At 39.5% G+C, this 20,540-nt stretch overlaps 3 protein-coding genes across 4 annotated transcripts; 1 reads left to right on the top strand and 2 right to left on the bottom strand.

Moving 5' to 3' along the window:
• Window positions 1-361: 361 nt before the first annotated feature.
• Window positions 362-12,637, bottom strand: acer2 (alkaline ceramidase 2). Its single transcript, XM_086082516.1, has 6 exons — window positions 12,296-12,637; window positions 11,928-12,042; window positions 10,565-10,706; window positions 9,944-10,081; window positions 3,143-3,280; window positions 362-2,184 (listed from the first exon to the last, which is right to left on the bottom strand). Exons 1-6 carry the CDS (start codon window positions 12,512-12,514, stop codon window positions 1,998-2,000), a joined length of 939 nt encoding a protein of 312 aa, XP_085938642.1. The 5' UTR covers window positions 12,515-12,637; the 3' UTR covers window positions 362-1,997.
• Window positions 12,638-13,249: 612 nt separating this feature from the next.
• On the top strand, window positions 13,250-15,845 carry rps6 (ribosomal protein S6). The gene is made up of 6 exons (XM_086082517.1): window positions 13,250-13,353; window positions 13,888-14,019; window positions 14,310-14,520; window positions 14,858-15,004; window positions 15,215-15,372; window positions 15,714-15,845. Exons 1-6 carry the CDS (start codon window positions 13,348-13,350, stop codon window positions 15,807-15,809), a joined length of 750 nt encoding a protein of 249 aa, XP_085938643.1. The 5' UTR covers window positions 13,250-13,347; the 3' UTR covers window positions 15,810-15,845.
• Window positions 15,846-16,183: 338 nt separating this feature from the next.
• On the bottom strand, window positions 16,184-19,221 carry LOC147169864 (perilipin-2-like). Of its 2 annotated transcripts, XM_086082514.1 has the most exons (6): window positions 19,059-19,221; window positions 18,671-18,866; window positions 17,398-17,480; window positions 16,978-17,218; window positions 16,755-16,891; window positions 16,184-16,568 (listed from the first exon to the last, which is right to left on the bottom strand). In XM_086082514.1, exons 1-6 carry the CDS (start codon window positions 19,074-19,076, stop codon window positions 16,206-16,208), a joined length of 1,038 nt encoding a protein of 345 aa, XP_085938640.1. In that variant the 5' UTR covers window positions 19,077-19,221; the 3' UTR covers window positions 16,184-16,205. The 2 variants fall into 2 exon arrangements, with proteins under 2 accessions (XP_085938640.1, XP_085938641.1); XM_086082515.1 differs by lacking the exons at window positions 18,671-18,866; window positions 19,059-19,221 and adding an exon at window positions 18,145-18,612.
• Between the last annotated feature and the right edge of the window lie 1,319 nt (window positions 19,222-20,540).

Below are 20,540 nucleotides of genomic sequence, written 5' to 3'. Positions count from 1 at the left end.
AGCGAATAATCAAGTGAATCAAAGACAAATGTAAGAGTTAAAAGATTTCCTTTCAACCATAGTTAATAATTGCCTTTATGAATCAAAATATGTACAATAAATAAAAAACGGTAATTCTCAATATGCTGAACGCTTTCACATTTGCCATTTTATAATAATCTACTGGGGCCAAAGAGTCGCCTAAATTGGGTATTTTATTCCTTTAAATTCAAATTATACTACTTGTATCTAGATGGGGAAACTAGCACAAGAAAATCGTCCCCTGCCTGAATTGGAGTTCTGGTGGAAATAAAATGGGAAAACGCTGCCTCGTAGTGGACAAAAGTGTAATTCAATGACAAATGAAGATCCAAGCAGAGGATGTGGTAGTCATTAGCTCCATTTATTGCATAAAATAAAGTACCAATATTATAATCTATTACAAATGTTTGTTTACAAAACAGGATAAATTATGAAAATAAATAATTCTGTGCTGCAGGTCTGTATCACCGATGAAGGGAGAGGGGAAAAAACACTTCAGCGTACAAAAAAAGTCCAAGTGAAAATACACAAATGCTTTGTGATCATTGAAAAACAGTTCACAAATATTACTTAAATTATTTTCTGCACAATGCACTGCAATTCATCCAAAACTACACAATCATGTATTTTTCATCCAGGATACAATAAAAAATAGAATAGTATTTGGCAATACAATGGTAGTACAATATCAACCCATTTATATTTCATATGCTGAATAAATATAATTATTTTGAGGTTTAAAAATCACTCTGTTATATCAAGACTCTGTGGCAATCCTTCTTTTGACCCTTCATGCGTACATGTGAGTTAGCTTGAGGCCGTTTTCTCACATGGAATACAATCATTTGAGGTGACGTTTTTGTTTTAAAGCTTTTTTGTTTGTTTGTTTAGCACCCATGCTTCCCTTTTTAAATTTAACACAGCTGATATTTGGTCAAATCAACAGCCTTTAATTGGACATTAAAAATATGTCCAAATAAATCAGTTTGTGGCTTAAGGAAATAATTCAACTATGCTTCCCTTAAGTGGAAATAAATAGTTACACAGCATACATCATACTGTACCATGTTTACAGGTACAGGGACAGCTTTGCACTTTCGTTTCCTTCACACACATTATCCAGTTAAATTTAGAATAAACAGACCCTGGAGAACAAAAGATGATTTGAGATTTCTGCTATGTTCAATAAAAACACTTCCATCAAAATACAATGTAAAACAGTTGCAAAGTATTTGAAAGTCACATACAGCTTAACAATTACAATGAAATACCGATCTTTGACCTGAAATGTTGCGATAGCGGCTTGCTGTTTGTCCATTGCTAAATCCAATCCATTTTGATGTCAACATTCACGTTTTGACATTTTGGTTACCGGTGTATGGCTCTTCATTCAGTCATATATAAAGACATAATTGGTAAATAACGTACAAGAGTATGTTTCCAGTCAACCACATCATCATGCTGGCATTAACGATTTCAGTGAAAGAATTGCACTAAAATCTGAGCAGCTGGTTTGTACTGTATATGATGTAATAATCACAGTTGTTGTATCCAGTGCATTATTGTCCGTAATGCTGGTTTCATCAGGGCCAGATTGCCCCTGCATATGTTTGTAAAGGCCATCTGATACTTTACATTGTTTTCTGAGTTGTCATACAATGTGCAAAACATTTAATAAAAGCGGAAAATGCATAATACTTTAATAACATATCACATGCTTCCTCTGGCAAGCTTCATGGCATGTTTCATACGTTGACATCGTAGGAAGCCACCAGGAATGTCCCCAAGTTGCGTTGTTTGTGGCACGTTTTATTCTCTTGACAGTGCTGCAGGAGTATAGCTGGGAATAAAGACCACCACTGTAATCCAATCCAAAAAAAGCTTCGTGGAGGCAATCGGTCTGGTGATGAATCTTGTTGGGACATGCCCTGGTGAGAAACGCTTAAGTGCAAACAGCCGAGTAGTTGTGGATCACCTTAAGTCACCTTGATAGCCGATTTCTTGTGCACAAAGAGGAATGAAACATAGGGGACGCCGATGAAGGCCCATTTCTCATTGGGCCAGAACATGATGACTGGACCTCGCTCCGGGGCCTCGCTAGCAACGTCAAAGTAGGCGAAGCAGACGCAACCCAAATAGGAAGCCAGACAAATCAGAATGTGCCTGCAAGAGTGACAATTGTGAAGGAACCAGAGAGAAGTACAAGAACAGACTCGTCTATAAATTTAAGGGGAGAAAAAAATCTCTATCTTATCCTGTTTAGGGTTACAGGGGGGTTGCTTTCAACAAGAGATAGGTTCCAGCTGGTGTACCCCATCCCAGCTGACCATGCTGAGATTCAAATCCAGAACATTAGAACTACGATGCACACAAGACCACTACTACACTTTGTTGCTTATTTAAGACACAATCAAAATTCAACTCTACACAATCAAGCAAATTCTTCATTAAATGTATTATGTCTGTCCCTATTGACAAACACATACAAGGTGGACATGCAATAAATAAGTTAATAATGTTAACTCGTTCACTGCCATTGACGGCTATAGATGTCAAAAATTAATTTGAACTATTTCAATTAGTTAAAAAATGTTCTCACTTTTGTTAACAAGAGTATGAAAACCTAGAATTTGTTATTGTATTAGAACAGATATAACATTTGTGATTAATTGTGAGTTAACTAGTGAAGTCATGCGATTAATTACGATTAAAAATGGTAATCGCCTGACGCCACAAATTTTTAATAATCTTTTCCTAAAAAAAATACAATAAAGATTATTAAAAAATCCCAAAATAAATAATTACAATTATTTTATTTTAATTTTTTTTTTTAAAGAAAAGATTATTAAAAATGAAGGGTGTCAGGTGATTAAAAATTGTAATCGTAATTAATCGCATGACTTTACTAGTTAACTCACGATTAATCACAAATTTGATATCTGTTCTAAATGTACAAAAAAAAATCTATTTTTTCATACTCTTGTTAACAAAAGTGAAAAAAAATGTTAAACTAATAGAAATAATTCAAATGAATTTATGACGTCTATAGCCGTCAATGGCAGTGAACACACAAATGCCTAATACTCCTTTTGGTGTATTGTGTGCTGTGATATGAGCTTACCAAGCACAGTGTAGATAGGGAAAGTTGACGGATGACCACATTTCACAGAAAATCCTGTCGCTGAGCCAGCAGAGCAGAGCTAGAGCCCACCAGATCCCTGAGATCAGACCCAGCTTGTACACACGTGGGTTTTCACACCTGTGACAAATAAACAGCATTGAGAAACACAAATACTACTGTACACCAAACAATGACGATCGCCAAGTCCTACATAAAGTACGGTAGGCTATGTGTGTATCATTAAAGAGTCAATCATTAGGTTTTAAAATGTAGCGCCCTTGAAGTATCGAATTATCTTTTATTGGATCCATGCACACCCTCAGTGTCATCCTAATCTTACATCATTATCATCGCTGATTGATAGCATAATACTAATATATGTATTTCGGTTTACACTCTGCCAAATGTTATGACAACAAATCAGTCACAAAATCTTTAAAAAAAAAAAAATCAAAAAAATCTTGCCATGTGTAACGAGTCAAAAGAGAAGCTTGAAATTATGTTGAAACATATTTAACAAAAATATGAAGTGTTAGTCAATATGCATTATGGTCTAAAAAAACTGTTGAATGTGATTGCTAAAGACCAATTACTTTATTATGCAAAGTAGCAATATAATTAAATCATTGCTATACATATGTCTAATGTATGCGTATACAACGGTAGCACCTAAATACATTAGAATGGATACCATTATATCACTACAGGACAGCACAGGACAAGGAAAGAACAGCATTGAAGGCTTTTGTTGATTTTTCATGATACTGTTCTCCTGGAAAATGACATTACAATTACCTGCACTTTTATTCACCAATTAAACCCTAATGCATTGTGATGGATATACACATAATCCCCTTTGAAATTGCCGGAGCTTTTCCAAATAGAATGTATATGGCCTGGCTGTTTAGTTATTGCCCCAAACATATTGCTTGATTTTTTTAAAGTACGCAATCATTTGCAAGTTAACGGTTCTCGTAGCATTTTTTCCCCTCCATATTTAGAAGAGCAGCAAGCCAAACCCCTCTGATCTCTCTACATATATGTGCCTTTGCACCCAGTCAGTGACCCTGAGACAGACTAATCCACAATGCTGCTGATAGAAAACTATTCTTAGTTGTGTCCTTAATGCACACACACACATAAACCTGCTGCTGGCTGAACAGTGCAGTCACTGTGACACACTCATGCGAACGCCCTCGCTCCAAGGAGAAATTAACATTGGTGTGAACTCCCCCCCCCCCCAATGTTGCATCACAGATTTTCAGTTAATACTGCTTTAAAATAAAGGGAAAGCAGCAGATGCTTTGCTAATACGACAGTCGGCAGTTAAGCTGTCGTAATGTAGAAATGTTGAAAGTAAACATGGACAAAACCGTGTGAATGGAATTGTATAACAAAGGATTAAAAAAAAAAAAAAGATACAGCTGGTAGAAGCCTCATAAACAACATGTAGCATTAACTCAGCTACTACTTGCTAACGGATCTGAATATAGAAAACGGTTTGGACTTTGCTCTTAGTTTACCACTGCTGCCCTAATTTTTTATAAATGCATTTAAAAATACATTTATTTAGACTTGTTTGTGTTTAATTTATCATGATGTGCTTTGGCGCAAGCATTAACTAGCTTAGGCTTGTGTCTACAAAGGAGCTCGTTGACTGCATTAGTTGTACTTGCTAGTCCAGAAAATCGGCTCTTTGGCTGGCCTCAAGCTCTACCAGCTGTGTCTAATTGCTTTGTCCAATTTCCTGGTTTAATTCAGTTCCTGACGGTTCATTGTTCCGTGGTATTGTATGACAACAGCTTAGTGTTGATGTCATTAATAATTTGCTGGAGTCAATCTCACACTTTTTCCTGCCTCCTGAATTTCGGGGGACAGACGTCTTCATTGCGCTTAAGCTAATATTGTTAGCTTCTGGTAAACAGCACATGGACTACGCATATCTGCACACTAATTGACAAGTGTAATTCAATGGCTTGATGATAACGAGAAATTAACATCCACACTATCTTTCCGGGGTCTTGCTCGCACAAGAAAGGACCACCCCTCAAAATAGGTTTTATGAAATTACAATAATTCTTGACTTGTAAGGTATTTTGACATAAAGCATATTACAGACATTTTATTAAGACACCTGTTTAAAGTTGTGAAATAACTCCTTTAAGGAACAATTCATGTTCCTTTTTCGATCTATCCAAATTATCTACTTTTAGTTTTCAAAACAGACAACCACCTGTATATTGTGCTTTATCCACTGACTGGCAATCTATAACTGACCATGGATTTTAAGGTTTTCACTGTGTGTTTTGGAACTGACATACATTTTTATGCACATTGCCTTGAGCTGTGCTGTGCTGTGCTGTAGGCATAAAAATGAACCTTGATTTTAAATGTGGTTTCAAATTCAGGGAAGTACATCAGTAGCAACACGATTAAAAAATAAAAATAAGCTAAAACGTTTCGACAAGGCAAGCATTAAGGGTCACACACAGAATGTTCTCCTAATTATAAATCAATCTGTTATTTTAAAAGACATCCTGACTTTTGGCAGATAGGAGAGGCTACTCTCAGGCAAAAGGAAATACTGAAGAATAGCTGGCTCATGATACTTCCTCCTAAAAGGAAATGCCCTAAAGGGTCCATGGTGTATTATATCTTCTCATCTTCTGTTATGTCACAAGGACAACTTCTGCCAAACTTCTCAGCAGCATCTATCTTGACTGTTATCACGTCGAACACCACAAGAAGCACTTCCTTACAACAAACCCAAAGTGCCAGATACATTAGTTCTCAGTAGTATGTCTGTAAAGTGTAATACACTGACTATCAACTGTGACATAAGCATGCAAGATAAGCAGCAGCACCAGGACTTATTTTGTGGAGGGGGCTGATGGCGAAAGTAAAGAGCATGGGGGCAAAGATAAGTGGTGAAATGGCTGGCATGTCTATCGGGTGGAGTTTCAATGAAAAGTTGGAGGCAGAAAAAGGGAAGTGACAGGGAGACTTCATGAAAGTCCTACTGACAACATATATGCAGAAACGAAAAGTTTATTATTATTATTATTATTATTATCATCATCATCATAAATGTTTTCCTTTTAACTCATTCACTGCCATTGACGGCTATAGACGTCAAAAAATCATTTCAACTATTTCTAGTAGTTTAACATTTTTTCCACTTTTGTTAAAAAGAGTATGAAAACCTAGATTTTTTTTATTGTACATTCAGAACAGATATAACATTTGTGATTAATCGTGAGTTTACTATTGAAGTCATGCGATTAATTACAATTCCAAATTTTAACCGCCTGACGCGATAAAAAAAAAAGATTATTAAAAATTAAATAGGCGATTAAAATTTCTAATCGTAATTAATTGCATGACTTCACTAGTTAACTCACGATTAACCACAAATGTTATATCTGTTCTGAATGTACAATAAAAAAATTCTAGGTTTTCATACTCTTGTTAACAAAAGTGGAAAAAAATCTTAAACTAATAGAAATAGTTCAAATTAATTTTTGACGTCTCTAGTCGTCAATGGCAGTGAATGAGTTAAACATTTGATTTTTCATAGAATTTTCATATGGTTCAAGTTATTGCCCTCATAATTACTGTCACAGTGGGATGGAATGTTATTTACATCAAATCTTTTTTTTTTTGTGCGTTCCAGTGAACATGATGCAAGTGAGGGGAAATTAGTCGCACTGTAGGAGGGAAGCAAACAAGAGCATATCACGTCATTAGCAAAAGTCAGATGAAATAGGGAAGGAATTCTCCCCCAACAAAAACAAGCCGCATCCGTGGATGACTAGCACCGACAATAATGTCAAGAATTATTCAGGTTGAACAATAGAATACTTAATGTCATAAGAGTAGCCATGGTGAGTGAGGCTGATGGTAAAAGGAAACTGTAAATTGCAATGACAAGGGGATAAGGCTGCAGACTAAAAACTGGCCTGTTACATGACTTTGGGACGAGTCACAGTGCAAGTATAGAAGGTCAAAAGGGGGAAGAGTTAATGTACTGCTGACTGCATGTTGACACTGTGTCTCATTTGCCCCTTGACAATAAACAAACATACAGTACACACACACTTTTTGACAGAACGACAGTGAGTCATTGGCAGAAAAGTGTTTTATCTCCTGCTGTTGAAGTGTTTACAAGTTAGAAATTGATGCTCAACTAATTAAAGCCAAGATAATTTATTTCTTACACAAATTCAGGGTCATGGGTTAGGTTGGGCTGGGCCTATCCCAGTTGACGTCCCATCTTGAGGGGACATGAGAACAGACTAGTAAAATGGCAACAGGGACATTTTGTGGAAGGAGAACAAGAATGTCAAAATCGTATTCATACGAAGAAGAAGAGGAAGAGGAAGATTGCTAGGTATTTGTAATATATCATTAATTTCGCTTTTTTTCGCCTTCTTCATGCCACAAAAGGGATTTACAGCCCCAAAAGGTGCATTAACCGACCAGGATTCGATCTTTGGGCACAATGCGATGCGGGATTAGTTGTGCATTAACACCTCTAGATGCAAATATGCAACGGTATATGATAGCAATATAAGGTATAAAAGCAATTTGAATGCAGCATTATTTTTTAATTTGCTGAAAAGTTGTCATTTTGAAGGTACACGTATTCCCCCAGGGACAATATACTGTTTGTTTTTTTTACAGAGAACCAGTTTCAGTGTTTGTGATCATGATTTCATCTATAATCGCTTGTTGCAGATGTAACTGTTGTGAAAACGCTATGTTTTCAAGACCCAAATGGTGTTGATGATGTGACAACAAACAGACAAACCACCACCATAAAAACTGTCCTTAATGAGTACCACTGCTTTAGGGCAAGAGGTACACCCTGGAGGGTCAATGGGCGCCCTACCATCTTCCTTCTCATAAAGAAAGGTCTTTTAAATCACTTTCAGAAGACTTTTCCACAGTAGAGGTGGAGGAAAAAGTTGCATTGAGAAGAGTCCAGCACTATCTCCGTCAAAGGCTTCCCGAGAGAGAGAGAGAGAGAGAGAGAGAGAGAGAGAGAGAGAGAGAGAGAGAGAGAGAGAGAGAGAGAGAGAGAGAGAGAGAGAGAGAGAGAGAGAGAGAGAGAGAGCAGAATGCTCGCCTGAATGGTCCTGAGAAACTGCCAACTGCCAGCAAAGCTTCAATGCTAACCATTTCTGGACTCGCAGTAAAAATAAATCAATTTCCGCCAGCATGCACTGCAAAGTCAGACTGTTCCAAAAGATGTATTTTTGCCTCCGCCAATGTTCTTCTTGTTTTGGCACGTTCGGAAATTTACAGTCACCGTGTTTCAAAGCATTTGTAGAGAGAGGTATTACATCCACTCATTATTGCATTAACGGAGAGATCCTGTTGGAAATGTCATTGGGATTTTGAATGATAAAATCTGATTATGTAAAACACTAGCTCAGAACCAGAAGTCTAAATTACTTCCTTGACTTTTGGTTAACCTTCTGTATATACTGTGTGCTATATAAACAAGATGGCGAGCAGTGCTTGAATTGTCATATTTATGACATCGTTCTTGTTTATTAATTATGAGTACTGGCTTTCCGCAGCTCATTTTGATGCAGCTCTACTTGCTGGTTGGGTTTCAACATCAAAATACAGCAAAAAAAAAAACAACACATTGAATAAATCCATCGTAATGAGCCATGCTAACAGAGAACAACAATGGAAGACTAAAGTTCTGCTGTATTTCACTTATCAGCGTGCGGATGCGCACGGTAAAGAGACAATCCAAGAGAAGAAAACGGTCTGCTGCAGTAGAGACTGTGGAGTAAAATATTGGTCTCCAGAGATAAAACCAGAGGTGGCAATTCCGTCAATGTTGACGAAAGGTCCGTCAATCCATCAATGACGGACGCCCGTTTTGTTGATGAATAACGAATGACAGGAAACTTCAAATAATGGACGGAAGCCGTTTTTCGTCCGTCAACGTAATCGACAATAAGTGGGTCAGTACTGAGTGACGGACTCCCATTTCGCCGATGACTGAAGCTTGGTTTATGCTGGACGAGTCCTTAAATGCACATAGTGTAGCAACCTTGCAAAATAGTTGAGAAGTTCTGTAGTTTCCTATGATCTGGAGGGGCTGTGAAGGCAACGGTAGGGAGGATGTTTCTGTTCTCATTCAAGAGTTTGTTGCCAGCTTGCCCCTTAGCCTGATTTCTTCTGCAAAACTACAATAATAACCTGGACTGCCAGTTGGCTGTCACAGCTGAAGGCAGAGGGCAGCCATCTTGTGTTGCCTCAGTTAATGTCATCATCTGCCAATAAACTAAAAAGGAGAAGATGAACTCCTTCAGAATTAAGAAATGTAAGAAAATCTTGTTTTTAAAATACTTAGTTTGAGCTGGTCATGTCACTTAATAAAGTTTATTTGTAAAACACTATTCATCACGATAATAACGATGATGGAGTGACTGATTGATGGACCGTTGAAATTTAATGATGATCCTAATATAGCGGCGACCAGTGAAATTTACTGACGGTCCTGAAATAGCGGCTGTAATTTAGCAATGACGGAAGCACACAGTTATAATAACGATGAAGGATTGACTGTTACAGTTTGTCTCGGCTTGAAAGAATGACGGCTCGACGATGACGGACGGGCGTCCCGGCAGTTAACAAATGGCGGACTGTCAAAATTCATCAACTCCGTATAAAGCACAGCAACAAGTGTACACAGTGAAAAATGGATCATGATAGAGGGCGGTTCATGACTCCATACACATTTAGCACTAGTGTTTCAAATACCAGCGGACAACTGACCTTTTAAGCTCGGTGATGAGCAGCACGGTGCATGGGATGCCCAGAGTCATGAGCGACAAGGAGTTTATAACAGGTTTAACAAAGGCCAAGCCTGTAGTGATCCCTGACAGGATGCCGATGACCACTTTGAACCTTGACCTAGAGCAAAGAGCAAATCAAATGGAGATAAACAAGTTTCTATCGCACTTGAGAAGAACATTGTCAGATAAGGGTAAAAGAGGCTCAGAATCTTTCTACAGCCAACTGACATTCAATAAAACAGAGCTGCGTGGTAAATAAGAGCAACCACAATGGCTGTGTGATAATGGAAAGAGAAGTAAGGACATGTGATGTAGCTTTTACTGGTGTCAGCTATCTTGGACTGGCCTATTATTAAACTGAAGGTGTGACAGCAGTGGCTATGTCTTGTGACAGAATAAGTGAGCATAAGCTATATACTGTAGCTGTTCAATGCTAATTTAAGACCTGAAATTGTATCTGTTGAAACAGAAAAATGTTTCACAACAACAACAAAAAAACAGGGCTCTCATACCAGATGCTGATACGCAACGACACATTTAAATATCAGTTTAAAGTTTCTTAAGGTCATAAATCAATCATCAACCACAATGATTGCCATACCGATCTCTCCTGAACATCCTGGGTAAGTATCTTTTGGGGAACCACATGGCGATGGCACACATGAGCACCCATAAAATGGCCAACTCATCCAACATCTGGCCTAGGAAGCTGAGGGTAGCGTGGAAGTATGTTGATCCGATACCTATAGTGGGAAAGGTAAAAAGAGACTTACTCACTAGAAAAGTCAGGTGTGCTAATAAGGTTGGATATGATGTGTATTGAAAGACTTGCCCGTTTCCAAACAGTCTCTACTGTCTCTTCCCAAGATACATTTCAGATAAAGACAATATATGTGTCAAAATCATTAATAATTTCCATAAGTGAAATAATGTAATACTCTTGTCAGACACAATCCATTTTTTAACCATAAACCTGCCCTAGAATTCACACACAAAGCTTTTTAAGTTCTGGCTACCACATTCTGACCTCAGTAAGGAAATGGAGGAGGGGGTTACTGTCGGTTAAAATCAACACTGAGAGAACGAGGCACCGTAATTCCTCCAGAACGTTGTTACATACAGAGGTACCATTTAAGACTAATGACCACTGAGTCAAATCAAATGAAACCCTTGAATAAGCCAAGTCATTATATAAGGGTTGAATGATTGAGGGTAGCTTCAAGCTGCAGCTAATGAGATTATGATGAAGACCATAGAACTGGATATGTAACTTATTCCTAGTACACAAGAGCGACCAATGCGCACACATCTCTGTATGAAAAATGATATGTTAGGCTACTTAAAATCACATGTACATATTTGCATCCCTTACAAACTTTATATTTTTGGTAAAATATTGTTTTAATTGTTCAATATTTTTCAATGCTTAGCACTATTGCAGCTAACAATTATTTATCGATTCACCTGTTGGGTAGCATTGCCCCAGAACCTTGAGTGTTTTATAATTGTGTAAATAAATAGCTCTTTATTTTGTTTAAAAAAAATTCACAGTTGTACACGTATATAAAAAAAGAAGAAGAAATAATTCTTGTGAAGGCAACAGTGAAGCTATAGTATTTGAGAATGAATTATTACGAGTTGTGAAATTTTGTTTTTCGTTCCACACACATTCAATTATCATTCCAAACATAATATGTACTCTTCGCGTTATAGATAACTTAACCACTTGGGATAAACAGTTCTTATTTACCTAAAACCATAGCAACCTGCTAAATATTTAAAGTGTTTAATGTGACATATTTTGTCCTGTCTCAACTTAAACTACATACCACTGAATGTGCATATTTCAACAATCACTACATAGAAGTATAGTTGTTATTTTGCTGCAGTGACTCAGTTGACTGGTGGCACAGAAAATGGGTCATCATTACACAGTAAAGATCACGTCACTCAAACCAACTTACCCACCACAACCAGGAGTGTCCAAATGAGGTAAATCCCACTGTTGAAATGTGTTGCATATTGGCGAAACAAGTACATTAATATGGGCGGCAAAACAAAAAACAAAATGTTGCTGATCTGAAATGACAAACAAAGGGAAACAACCCATGAGAAAAAAAACACACAGGCAGATGTTTTCCAGCGTGCGGGGGGGCTCTACACTGACATGTAACTTGATGCTGCAGCACAAACTGTAAACATCAAGTCTCGCAAGCGGCAGCAGTTTAATACAAAGAAAAACTAAAATTAAAAACGTGACAGCTGTTAATGGCAAGCCGAGCTGTGTTAATATGGAAAAACCGCACGGCTTTTACTAAAAGTGCACACTGACCGTGTTGTAAAATTCAGCGATGCTCGGGTAAATAAGGTAGTTGCCTTCACACCAATCCACATCGGAGCTGCCAGCCTGCAAATGGTCCCAGAAAATAAGATTAACGTTACTCATGTCTGGACTAGTTGCGCTCGAGGACAACGCTGTTGTCGCCCCGCCACGCAAAAAGAAAACTCGCGAGATGAATCTGTAATGTCTCGTCTTTGGTCTCAAGATCATTCATAACAAGCGGCGAGCACATGCACATCGAATGATGCCAAGATTTTCCAGCGTCCCCGCTGTGAGTTGACAAAGATTACAATTCGACGTAACCATCGACGTCACCGCGTTGACACTTGTGCCGTTTACAACCGAAGATCACTTCTGTTCGACAAGAGCATTCCTCCCCCCACACACTGGTTTGTATTTGGAAAGGACAAACGTCGTTTTTAGTTTATTCATACGTTCACAACTAATCGGTCTCTCACTTACAAAAGGATCGACTGATCGTCATTGAACTAAAATACTGAGTATGATGTTTAGCATTCTACGTTGTTCGTAAAATTCTAACACATTAAAAAATAAATATAAACACACACAAATAAAATATTATTTGAGGTAATTGCGTTAGTTTACTGTAGTAGTAGGCAAATACATTTCAGATTAATAAGATACGCACCACGTTTCTTTGCTGTTGAATGTCTGCATCACAGTTTGAACGTGCAGCATCAAAAGATAACGGATGATGATGAAGGTGAAGGTAACTTTCTTGGCTTTGCGTAACGCTTGAAGCTCTAGGGACGTTTAGTTGTTCCAAAATCCTGGTTGACACGTCAAATATCGAATTCAATTATTTTGACTTATTTTCAGCCACAAAACTAAGGAGTAGATTTACCGCATATTTATGTACCAGGACGAAATTTTTTTGTTACGTGGGTTAGCGTCACAATGGTTTATCCTTAAAATAGTGTGACGTAAGATATCGCGAGAACATTTCATCAGCTATGTGAGATCCCGGAGCGGATATCCGTTCTCTTTTTCGTGGCGGACCGTGGTTGGGCCGGTTTGGCAAAATGAAGGTACAACATTTATTCAAGCGTATACTCTTGGAGAAAACTATTTTCCCTGAAATATTACCGTGTATGTAAAGCAGTTATGATTCAAATTGAAGCGCTCTCAAAAACCGTAGCATCACTGCGTTCGACGCTGAGGATGCGCTTTGATTGTAGCGCTCGCTAAGCACTGTCGGACATTGAAACATGGCGGTTCCCATGTAGAAATGTGCACCGAGTCAACGTCACTTTGACTGGTCCTATATGTATGTATTTGCACAATGTATTGGTCATAAATCCAGGTCGTTGCTGAAGTCTCGGTAAACATTAAAAATGTTGTTTATAAAGTATTTTCGGCAATTGCTAGCCTTAGCTTCATGACCGACCTGCGGTGAAGCTAGTAATGGGCCTTCATTGCATGAGTTTTCTTTAGCGAAGTGGCAACGAAATAATTTATTCATGACATAATCTTGTATATAGATATTAATCTGATGTGAACCTTTTCTAAATCGTCACGCAGAACTGTACGTCTATGACCACAAATGCACTGTTGTCTTGCAGCTAAACATCTCGTTCCCCGCTACTGGCTGCCAAAAGCTCATCGAAGTGGACGATGAACGCAAGCTGCGTACCTTCTATGAGAAGCGCATGGCCACTGAGGTGGCGGCTGACCCCCTTGGAGATGAGTGGAAGGTAAGATGTAATCTTGATCACTTAAATATTTGAGACTTCTGTAAATGTGGCACACTTGTAGTATCTTTCTGACTGACCCGTAGTCGTTAAGATGGAAATGAGTGTTGCTAAAGAAACTGTAGAGAACTCTCCGGATATGACTAGGCCCAAACAGTGCCTGATTGCAACTGTAGTTCTCTCCCACGCCTTGTCTGTCAAATAAGTGAATATAATGAACAATATGATTCATGTTTCAAACTGAAAGTATATCAAAAGCTGCACACATCATGACAACTCTTCTCTATTCTAAGGGTTATGTGGTGCGCATCAGCGGAGGCAATGACAAGCAGGGCTTCCCCATGAAGCAGGGTGTGCTGACACACGGCCGCGTGCGCCTGCTCCTCAGCAAGGGCCACTCCTGCTACCGTCCCCGCAGGACTGGCGAGCGCAAGCGCAAATCTGTCCGCGGCTGCATCGTCGACGCCAACCTGAGTGTTCTCAACTTGGTCATTGTCAAGAAAGGTAACATTTAAGTGCACACAGTCTGAACGTACACGGCTTAGTTGCATGTCGAAAGCAATGTATTACAGGTAGTTTTGGTCCGTGTGTGGATGTTCATGGCATACACAGGTGATCCTTTTTGACTACTTCTAAGTCATTAGGGTGGGACAGTGTGTGCTAAAGTAACCAGAGGACTCTCCGGATACGACCAGACCAAACAATGGCTGGTTGAAACTGAGGTCCTCTCACATTGACAGTAAATGTTTGTCAAAGCTTTGATTGCTTTATTGTTAACGGAGCACTTTTTATTCTTGAATAACACATTTCACTAAGCTATCTTTTACCGCCTTCCCTTCAGGCGAGAAGGACATCCCCGGGCTGACCGACAGCACTGTCCCCCGTCGCCTTGGCCCCAAAAGGGCCAGCAAGATCCGCAAACTCTTCAACCTGGCCAAGGAGGATGATGTCAGACAATATGTTGTGAGGAGACCCTTGAATAAGGAAGGTCAGTCAATCTTGCTGCGATAACTGACAATGATGTAGTGTGCAGATCTGTAAATTGTTGGCAGTTTGTTAGGCATTAACTTGTAATGGGAGGCACACATTTGCATTGGTGGTAAAGTGTCAGTTGTAGATCAATACGAGGCCCCACACCAGCAAAATATTGCTTAGATAGAATGGACTATCTGACTAGACGTCATCGTTGGCTCTTCAGGTAAAAAGCAAAGATCGAAGGCTCCCAGGATCCAGAGACTGGTGACCCCACGTGTGCTGCAGCACAAACGCCGCCGCATTTCCCTTAAGAGGAAGCGCACCCAGAAGAATAAGGAGGAGGCATCAGAGTATGCCAAGCTGCTGGCCAAGAGGATGAAGGTAATCTTGAGGGCATGCATCATCTCATTTTAGCTCAAATATTTATGAGTGTGATGCTCCCATTAGCCAGTTACGCCAAAGTCAATATTCCTTGCTGTTTTGACAGCATTGATGCCTCAAACTGCTTCCAGCGTTCTTGAGCATTGTTGCCTTTCAATTGCAGCCAATAAGACAAGACGTGTGATTATTTTTTTTGGCTTTTGAAACCACTATGCAGAAGTTGTTTTGGCAAAATTGCTATAGTGTCTGCGATTAAAAGCTGTTAGTCTTTTACATTTCACCACTTTGTATAGAATGTCATAATGAAAGATTTCACTGCAATGTTTTTCTTAAATCACCAGGAAGCCAAAGAGAAGCGCCAGGAACAGATCGCCAAGAGGCGCCGCCTTTCTTCTCTCAGGGCATCCACATCCAAGTCAGAGTCCAGCCAAAAGTGAACTTTATAAGTCAAATAAAGTAATGTTTGGTCTAAATTTGGCTGTTTCATCCTTCTCAGAACACAATACTAATAGTTAAATGTTCTTCCACCCACGTGTTGCAAATAAATGTTTAGAATGTGGACTTAATATCTTAACAGGAATCTGGTGGTGCTGATGTGTGAACCTTGGGAGCTGTGAAGGGTGCTCGCCTTACGCCACTAAACTTATCGCACAACAAAATGTTTTTCGTTATGAAAAACCTGAACATGTTTGCGGTTAATTTCATTCAACTGAGTGCATCTGATTATTTTGTTACGCACAAATAAAGTAAATGTCTTCTAAATTGGTGCATTTCTGAAATATGAACAAATCACTCAATTTTCAAGTGCCTTTATTTACATATACACCGACCACTCAGTGAAATTTTTCAATGCTGCCCATTCCTTTGCCGAATGAAGTTGATCGGCTCTCAATCAAAGAGGTGCTGGCGGGTCTCCTCGCTCGCCAGTTAGAATTTGCTCGCGGATTATTCTTGACACCTTTGTATGGGCTTGGGGTAGCCTCTAATGCCGCTGGACGAAGGTGCGTATCTCCATCTTGTTTGGGGCGGCTCTGCCGGGCGTCCCTTAAGTTGTACATTTCCGTGAAGTAGAAGAACGTTGACGCAATCTGCTGCTGTACATGTAGCGGGAGCCGCTCCAGGCTCCATGCCAGGGCCAGCCAGCTCGATTGCAGGATGCGACGCTGACCTGAATTTGTGGAAAACGCCTCCATGATCTGCAAATACAGGAAAAGGGAGAAAAAAAATCCTACGGATATTCACTAAAGCATTGTGATGTTGAGATAATGTAAAAATTAAGTTCCTGGAAGCACAATAAATTTGTAAATTTGATTAACTTGTGCTAAATGTTCCTCTCCATGAAGTCCTGTATGTTTTTTTGATGGATCAACTTGAGTAAAAACCTGAGCAGAATGCATCTTGGCTCCAGCCAGCTGGATGGTTCTTCTGCACAGCGTAATGGAGAGCGTCATCAGCCGCACAGAGTACCTACTCTCGAACGCAGCTGCCTGAGAATCTTCCACCAACACATCCTCTTCCTCTATAAACTCAGCATAATTGTAATTTGTAGTTCAGGACCAAGCCATGATAAAAGTACATTTGCTTCAAAACCTCCCGGCCGCTCACTTTTTTCTTCCTCTGTAGGCGGTAGCATGCGATCCACCAGAGCCTCAGATATGTTCAGTGCCGAATCCAGTCCCACGTTGGACGCACTGACGGCCCTTCCCACCAGCGACCGGTCGACCGGCTGCTGCACCTTCACCATCATACATGTGACTGCGTGCTGCACACAGTCCACAGTTCCATGGGCCACAATATTCACCGCATCATGCACCTCCAGCACCTTACTCCGGACACCAGCCACAAGCTAGGAGGCAAACATCAAAGCAGGAGAGCCGCTTTTAAACACATTAGAAGAGGCGGGAGTAAATTACATGAGATGATATCACTCTAAAGTGCTTTTGGTGTCATCAGAATCATTCAGTCATCATGAAAATGTAACATTGAACACATGACTAGCTTAAACTGTGACGTTAATCTCGTCACCTGGTTTGTGGGTGTGTGCAGCACAGGGAATGTTGCCTCCAACCAGTCCAGACTTTTACATGCAACATCATTGGCAAAGGAAACTGGAGATGCAAAGGACAGTGAGGTCACCCACTTGCATAGATTTCCAATTTGTCTCCTAACTGAAAATCATACTAAACCAAATAAGCATTTAAAAAAATTTTTTTTTTTGATTCGGCAATATATTTACGATATTGCAGTGCGCAATTCTGGAATCGATTCAATATGCAGCCGAATCCATTTTTGCTGGAAATATTCAACAAAACGTCTTAGGGTTAGGGTTCACATTTTAAGCATGGGGGAATGTTATATTAATAGAACATTTAGCCTTAATATTTCATTTGCAGTGCTGTTCAAATATGAAACAAACCCTGTTTGTTAACTACAGTGGCTCAGTAAGCCTGACGTTTCAGATAAATAAATACATTTTCATACAAATCTTACAGAATACATGTACATGTTTACTGATTAGTATTTTCTAAATATAAGTTGTTTAAAAAAATAAAATAAAATCGCAATAATCAATTTATAGATTCATATCGTGACCTATGAACCGAGATATACCTGGCATCGAATCGCCAGGTATTTCGCAATTCGCACCCCTGTTGGTTATATCGTAAACTTGCTGAGCCACTTGTTACTAGGCAAAATTCCTATTTTTTCCCCCACCCTGAAGTGGTTACCAGCACATTCACACATATGGACAACTGTGAGCTTTTAATTTACCTAATTGGATTACTCGAGTATTTTCCTTTTCAGCCTCATTGGAACAAAATACTCCCTGCCTACACATTGTAACGCTCGCGGGACGATCGGCCATGGATAGCGCGCGGGTCCGCAAAAAAACGGGAAAACAACAAAACAATTGGCAGTCCACGAATTCACTTTATTACGCTGAAAGAAAATCAATGGGCTCGGCGCCACAATGACCGTAGCTTCTAAGGCATCAAAAGAAAACATTTACCACCATCAAAAAGAAAAAGAAAAAAAAGAAGTAGTGCTACACGCGCACACAAAAAACTAAGAAGCGCCACCGTGTGGAACAGTGCCACACTGCCGATTGTTACAACATGGCCTCAAAATATTTTTTAAGTGTTACTGGTACTATTCCCCAAATTCTTCTTGGTAAATTCATTGTTGTGTACCAGTGTTGTTTTGCTAATTTAACGGCCTGTGGTCAATTAGTCCTGATTATACCTGGCAGAATTTAATTAGCTTTTATTTTTTTTACTTACTTAAAATATTTACTCACCTTGCGGCTTCAGTTTGGTGATAACAGGTGACACTCGTTGAACAGCAACCGAACCAAACAGGGTCACGCCACTCTCCAGGCCCTCACACACACTCTTCAGGCTGGCGTTGCTGCTTTTGGTCTCCCCGTACAACACTGACAGGTTGTCGTAGGCAGAGCGTACCAGGGGCAGCTGGGCCACTCTGGAAGCAGCGGTCTGCGGCACACAAGACAAGACATTACATTTAAAGTGCGATATAAAACACCCACACGGCCATTTATGTCTCATTTATGCCCCTCTAATCCCAACGTGTGCTGCAGTGAAGTTATCCAAAAGCGTAGTTCTAATGACGCCTGTGAAGAGGTTTGATGCAGCATGCGATGGGTTAATAAAGTGAATTGAGCTCACCTGCTTGTTTTGGGACATGTTTACGAACTAAAAAGGCAGACGGGACAGCATGAGAATATGACAGGGCGTTTGGGTTTTAATTATAAGATGTAACAAAACGGAAATACGTCGCTACCTCACCGACAATTTTTAACACCATTCATGGGAAAACTTCGCACGTCACGTCCCGGCGACTAGCCAATTAAATTAACGCCAATTTGTGTCTCAGTGAATTCTCAAATCTCGCGAGATGTACACTTTGTAGGAAACGGTTGCGTGTGCATAAATTTGCGTTCAAAGGCCCTGTTTGATTTTTGAAAAATATTAGGTTATTCATATTAGCTCATTGTAGATAAGGTTAAAAAAAAATAGCCAGTGGGCAGGATTAATGGAAATATATATATTTTAGACCATCTAGATCAGTTTAAGTTCAACCGATGAAAATCAGTTTAGGCCAGATACGCTTTTTATTTATATTTGATAAAGTTGAGTTTGACCAACTCAGTTAAATCATATTACAAGGGGGGATTTAGCTTGAGCTGGTGTTACATAAATGTATCGGATCTTACTCACAATTGTATTGTGTTCATCCAATTTTGTATTTTTTAATGATATAGGTGTAACCAAGTGGTTAGACTGGGTGTTAGTTTTTCCAACTGTCCCTAAATGCATCAGCCCCATCTTACCTGTCCCACTCTGCTGGCCGACTAATTAAGTTAACGTGAAACACCGGTGCACGCCAAAAGCAGTCGTCAGTTGCTGAGCAAGTATCTGTTACTCTTTAGTAGGGATGGCAGAAATTGAACATTGAAATGAGCAAATCATTTGAAACGATTGATTCACAAAAATAATCGATCTTTTGGAATGTTCGAAACAGCTCCCCAGTAAGGAAACTAACTTTCAAAGGCTTCTTTGTGACAGGGCATTAAGTTTTGACAGAAAGTATTAGAGAGGAAAAAGAATGACCCACAAAAACATGACATAACTGTGTTACGGACCTTTTTCTCAGCCCATTGTGCGGGTGCGTTACCACTAAACCAACCGCCGCGATCAAAGCGTTCAAGAGGATGTTGACATTTTATCATGTAGGGCGATGAATCACGGCAACTTTACATACGAAGTATACTTAGGTTGGATTTATTTCAGATTTAAGACATAATATAAATATAGTGCAATGGTGGGATTTTATTTAATTTTAGAAAAGGCACTTGCTGAAACAATGTGACATTTGGAGGCGTAATGGAACGTGAAAGGCAACTGTCACGTGCCGTCCTGATTCTGAGACAGATTTAAGACCGCGATTCGAATCACGTTCCGCCTGGGTTTCCGGTACGTACCAAAACACAGTTTCGATATTGACATCACTACTGTTTAGCCTGGAAAAAAGTAAAGCATTTTCAGGGTGCACACTCCCCGTTCGCTACGACGAGGTGAAATGGGGAGTGGCGAGGTAAATATTCCCCACGTTCGCCACATTGGCGCGGCCAATTTTGTCAAAGAGTG

Source organism: Leptonotus elevatus, chromosome 8, assembly GCF_054856555.1.
Source record: "Leptonotus elevatus isolate MCC_2025b chromosome 8, RoL_Lele_1.0, whole genome shotgun sequence".
Taxonomy (NCBI): domain Eukaryota; kingdom Metazoa; phylum Chordata; class Actinopteri; order Syngnathiformes; family Syngnathidae; genus Leptonotus; species Leptonotus elevatus.
Note: the sequence above shows the minus strand (reverse complement) of the source record. Positions and strands in the feature narration are given on the sequence as shown.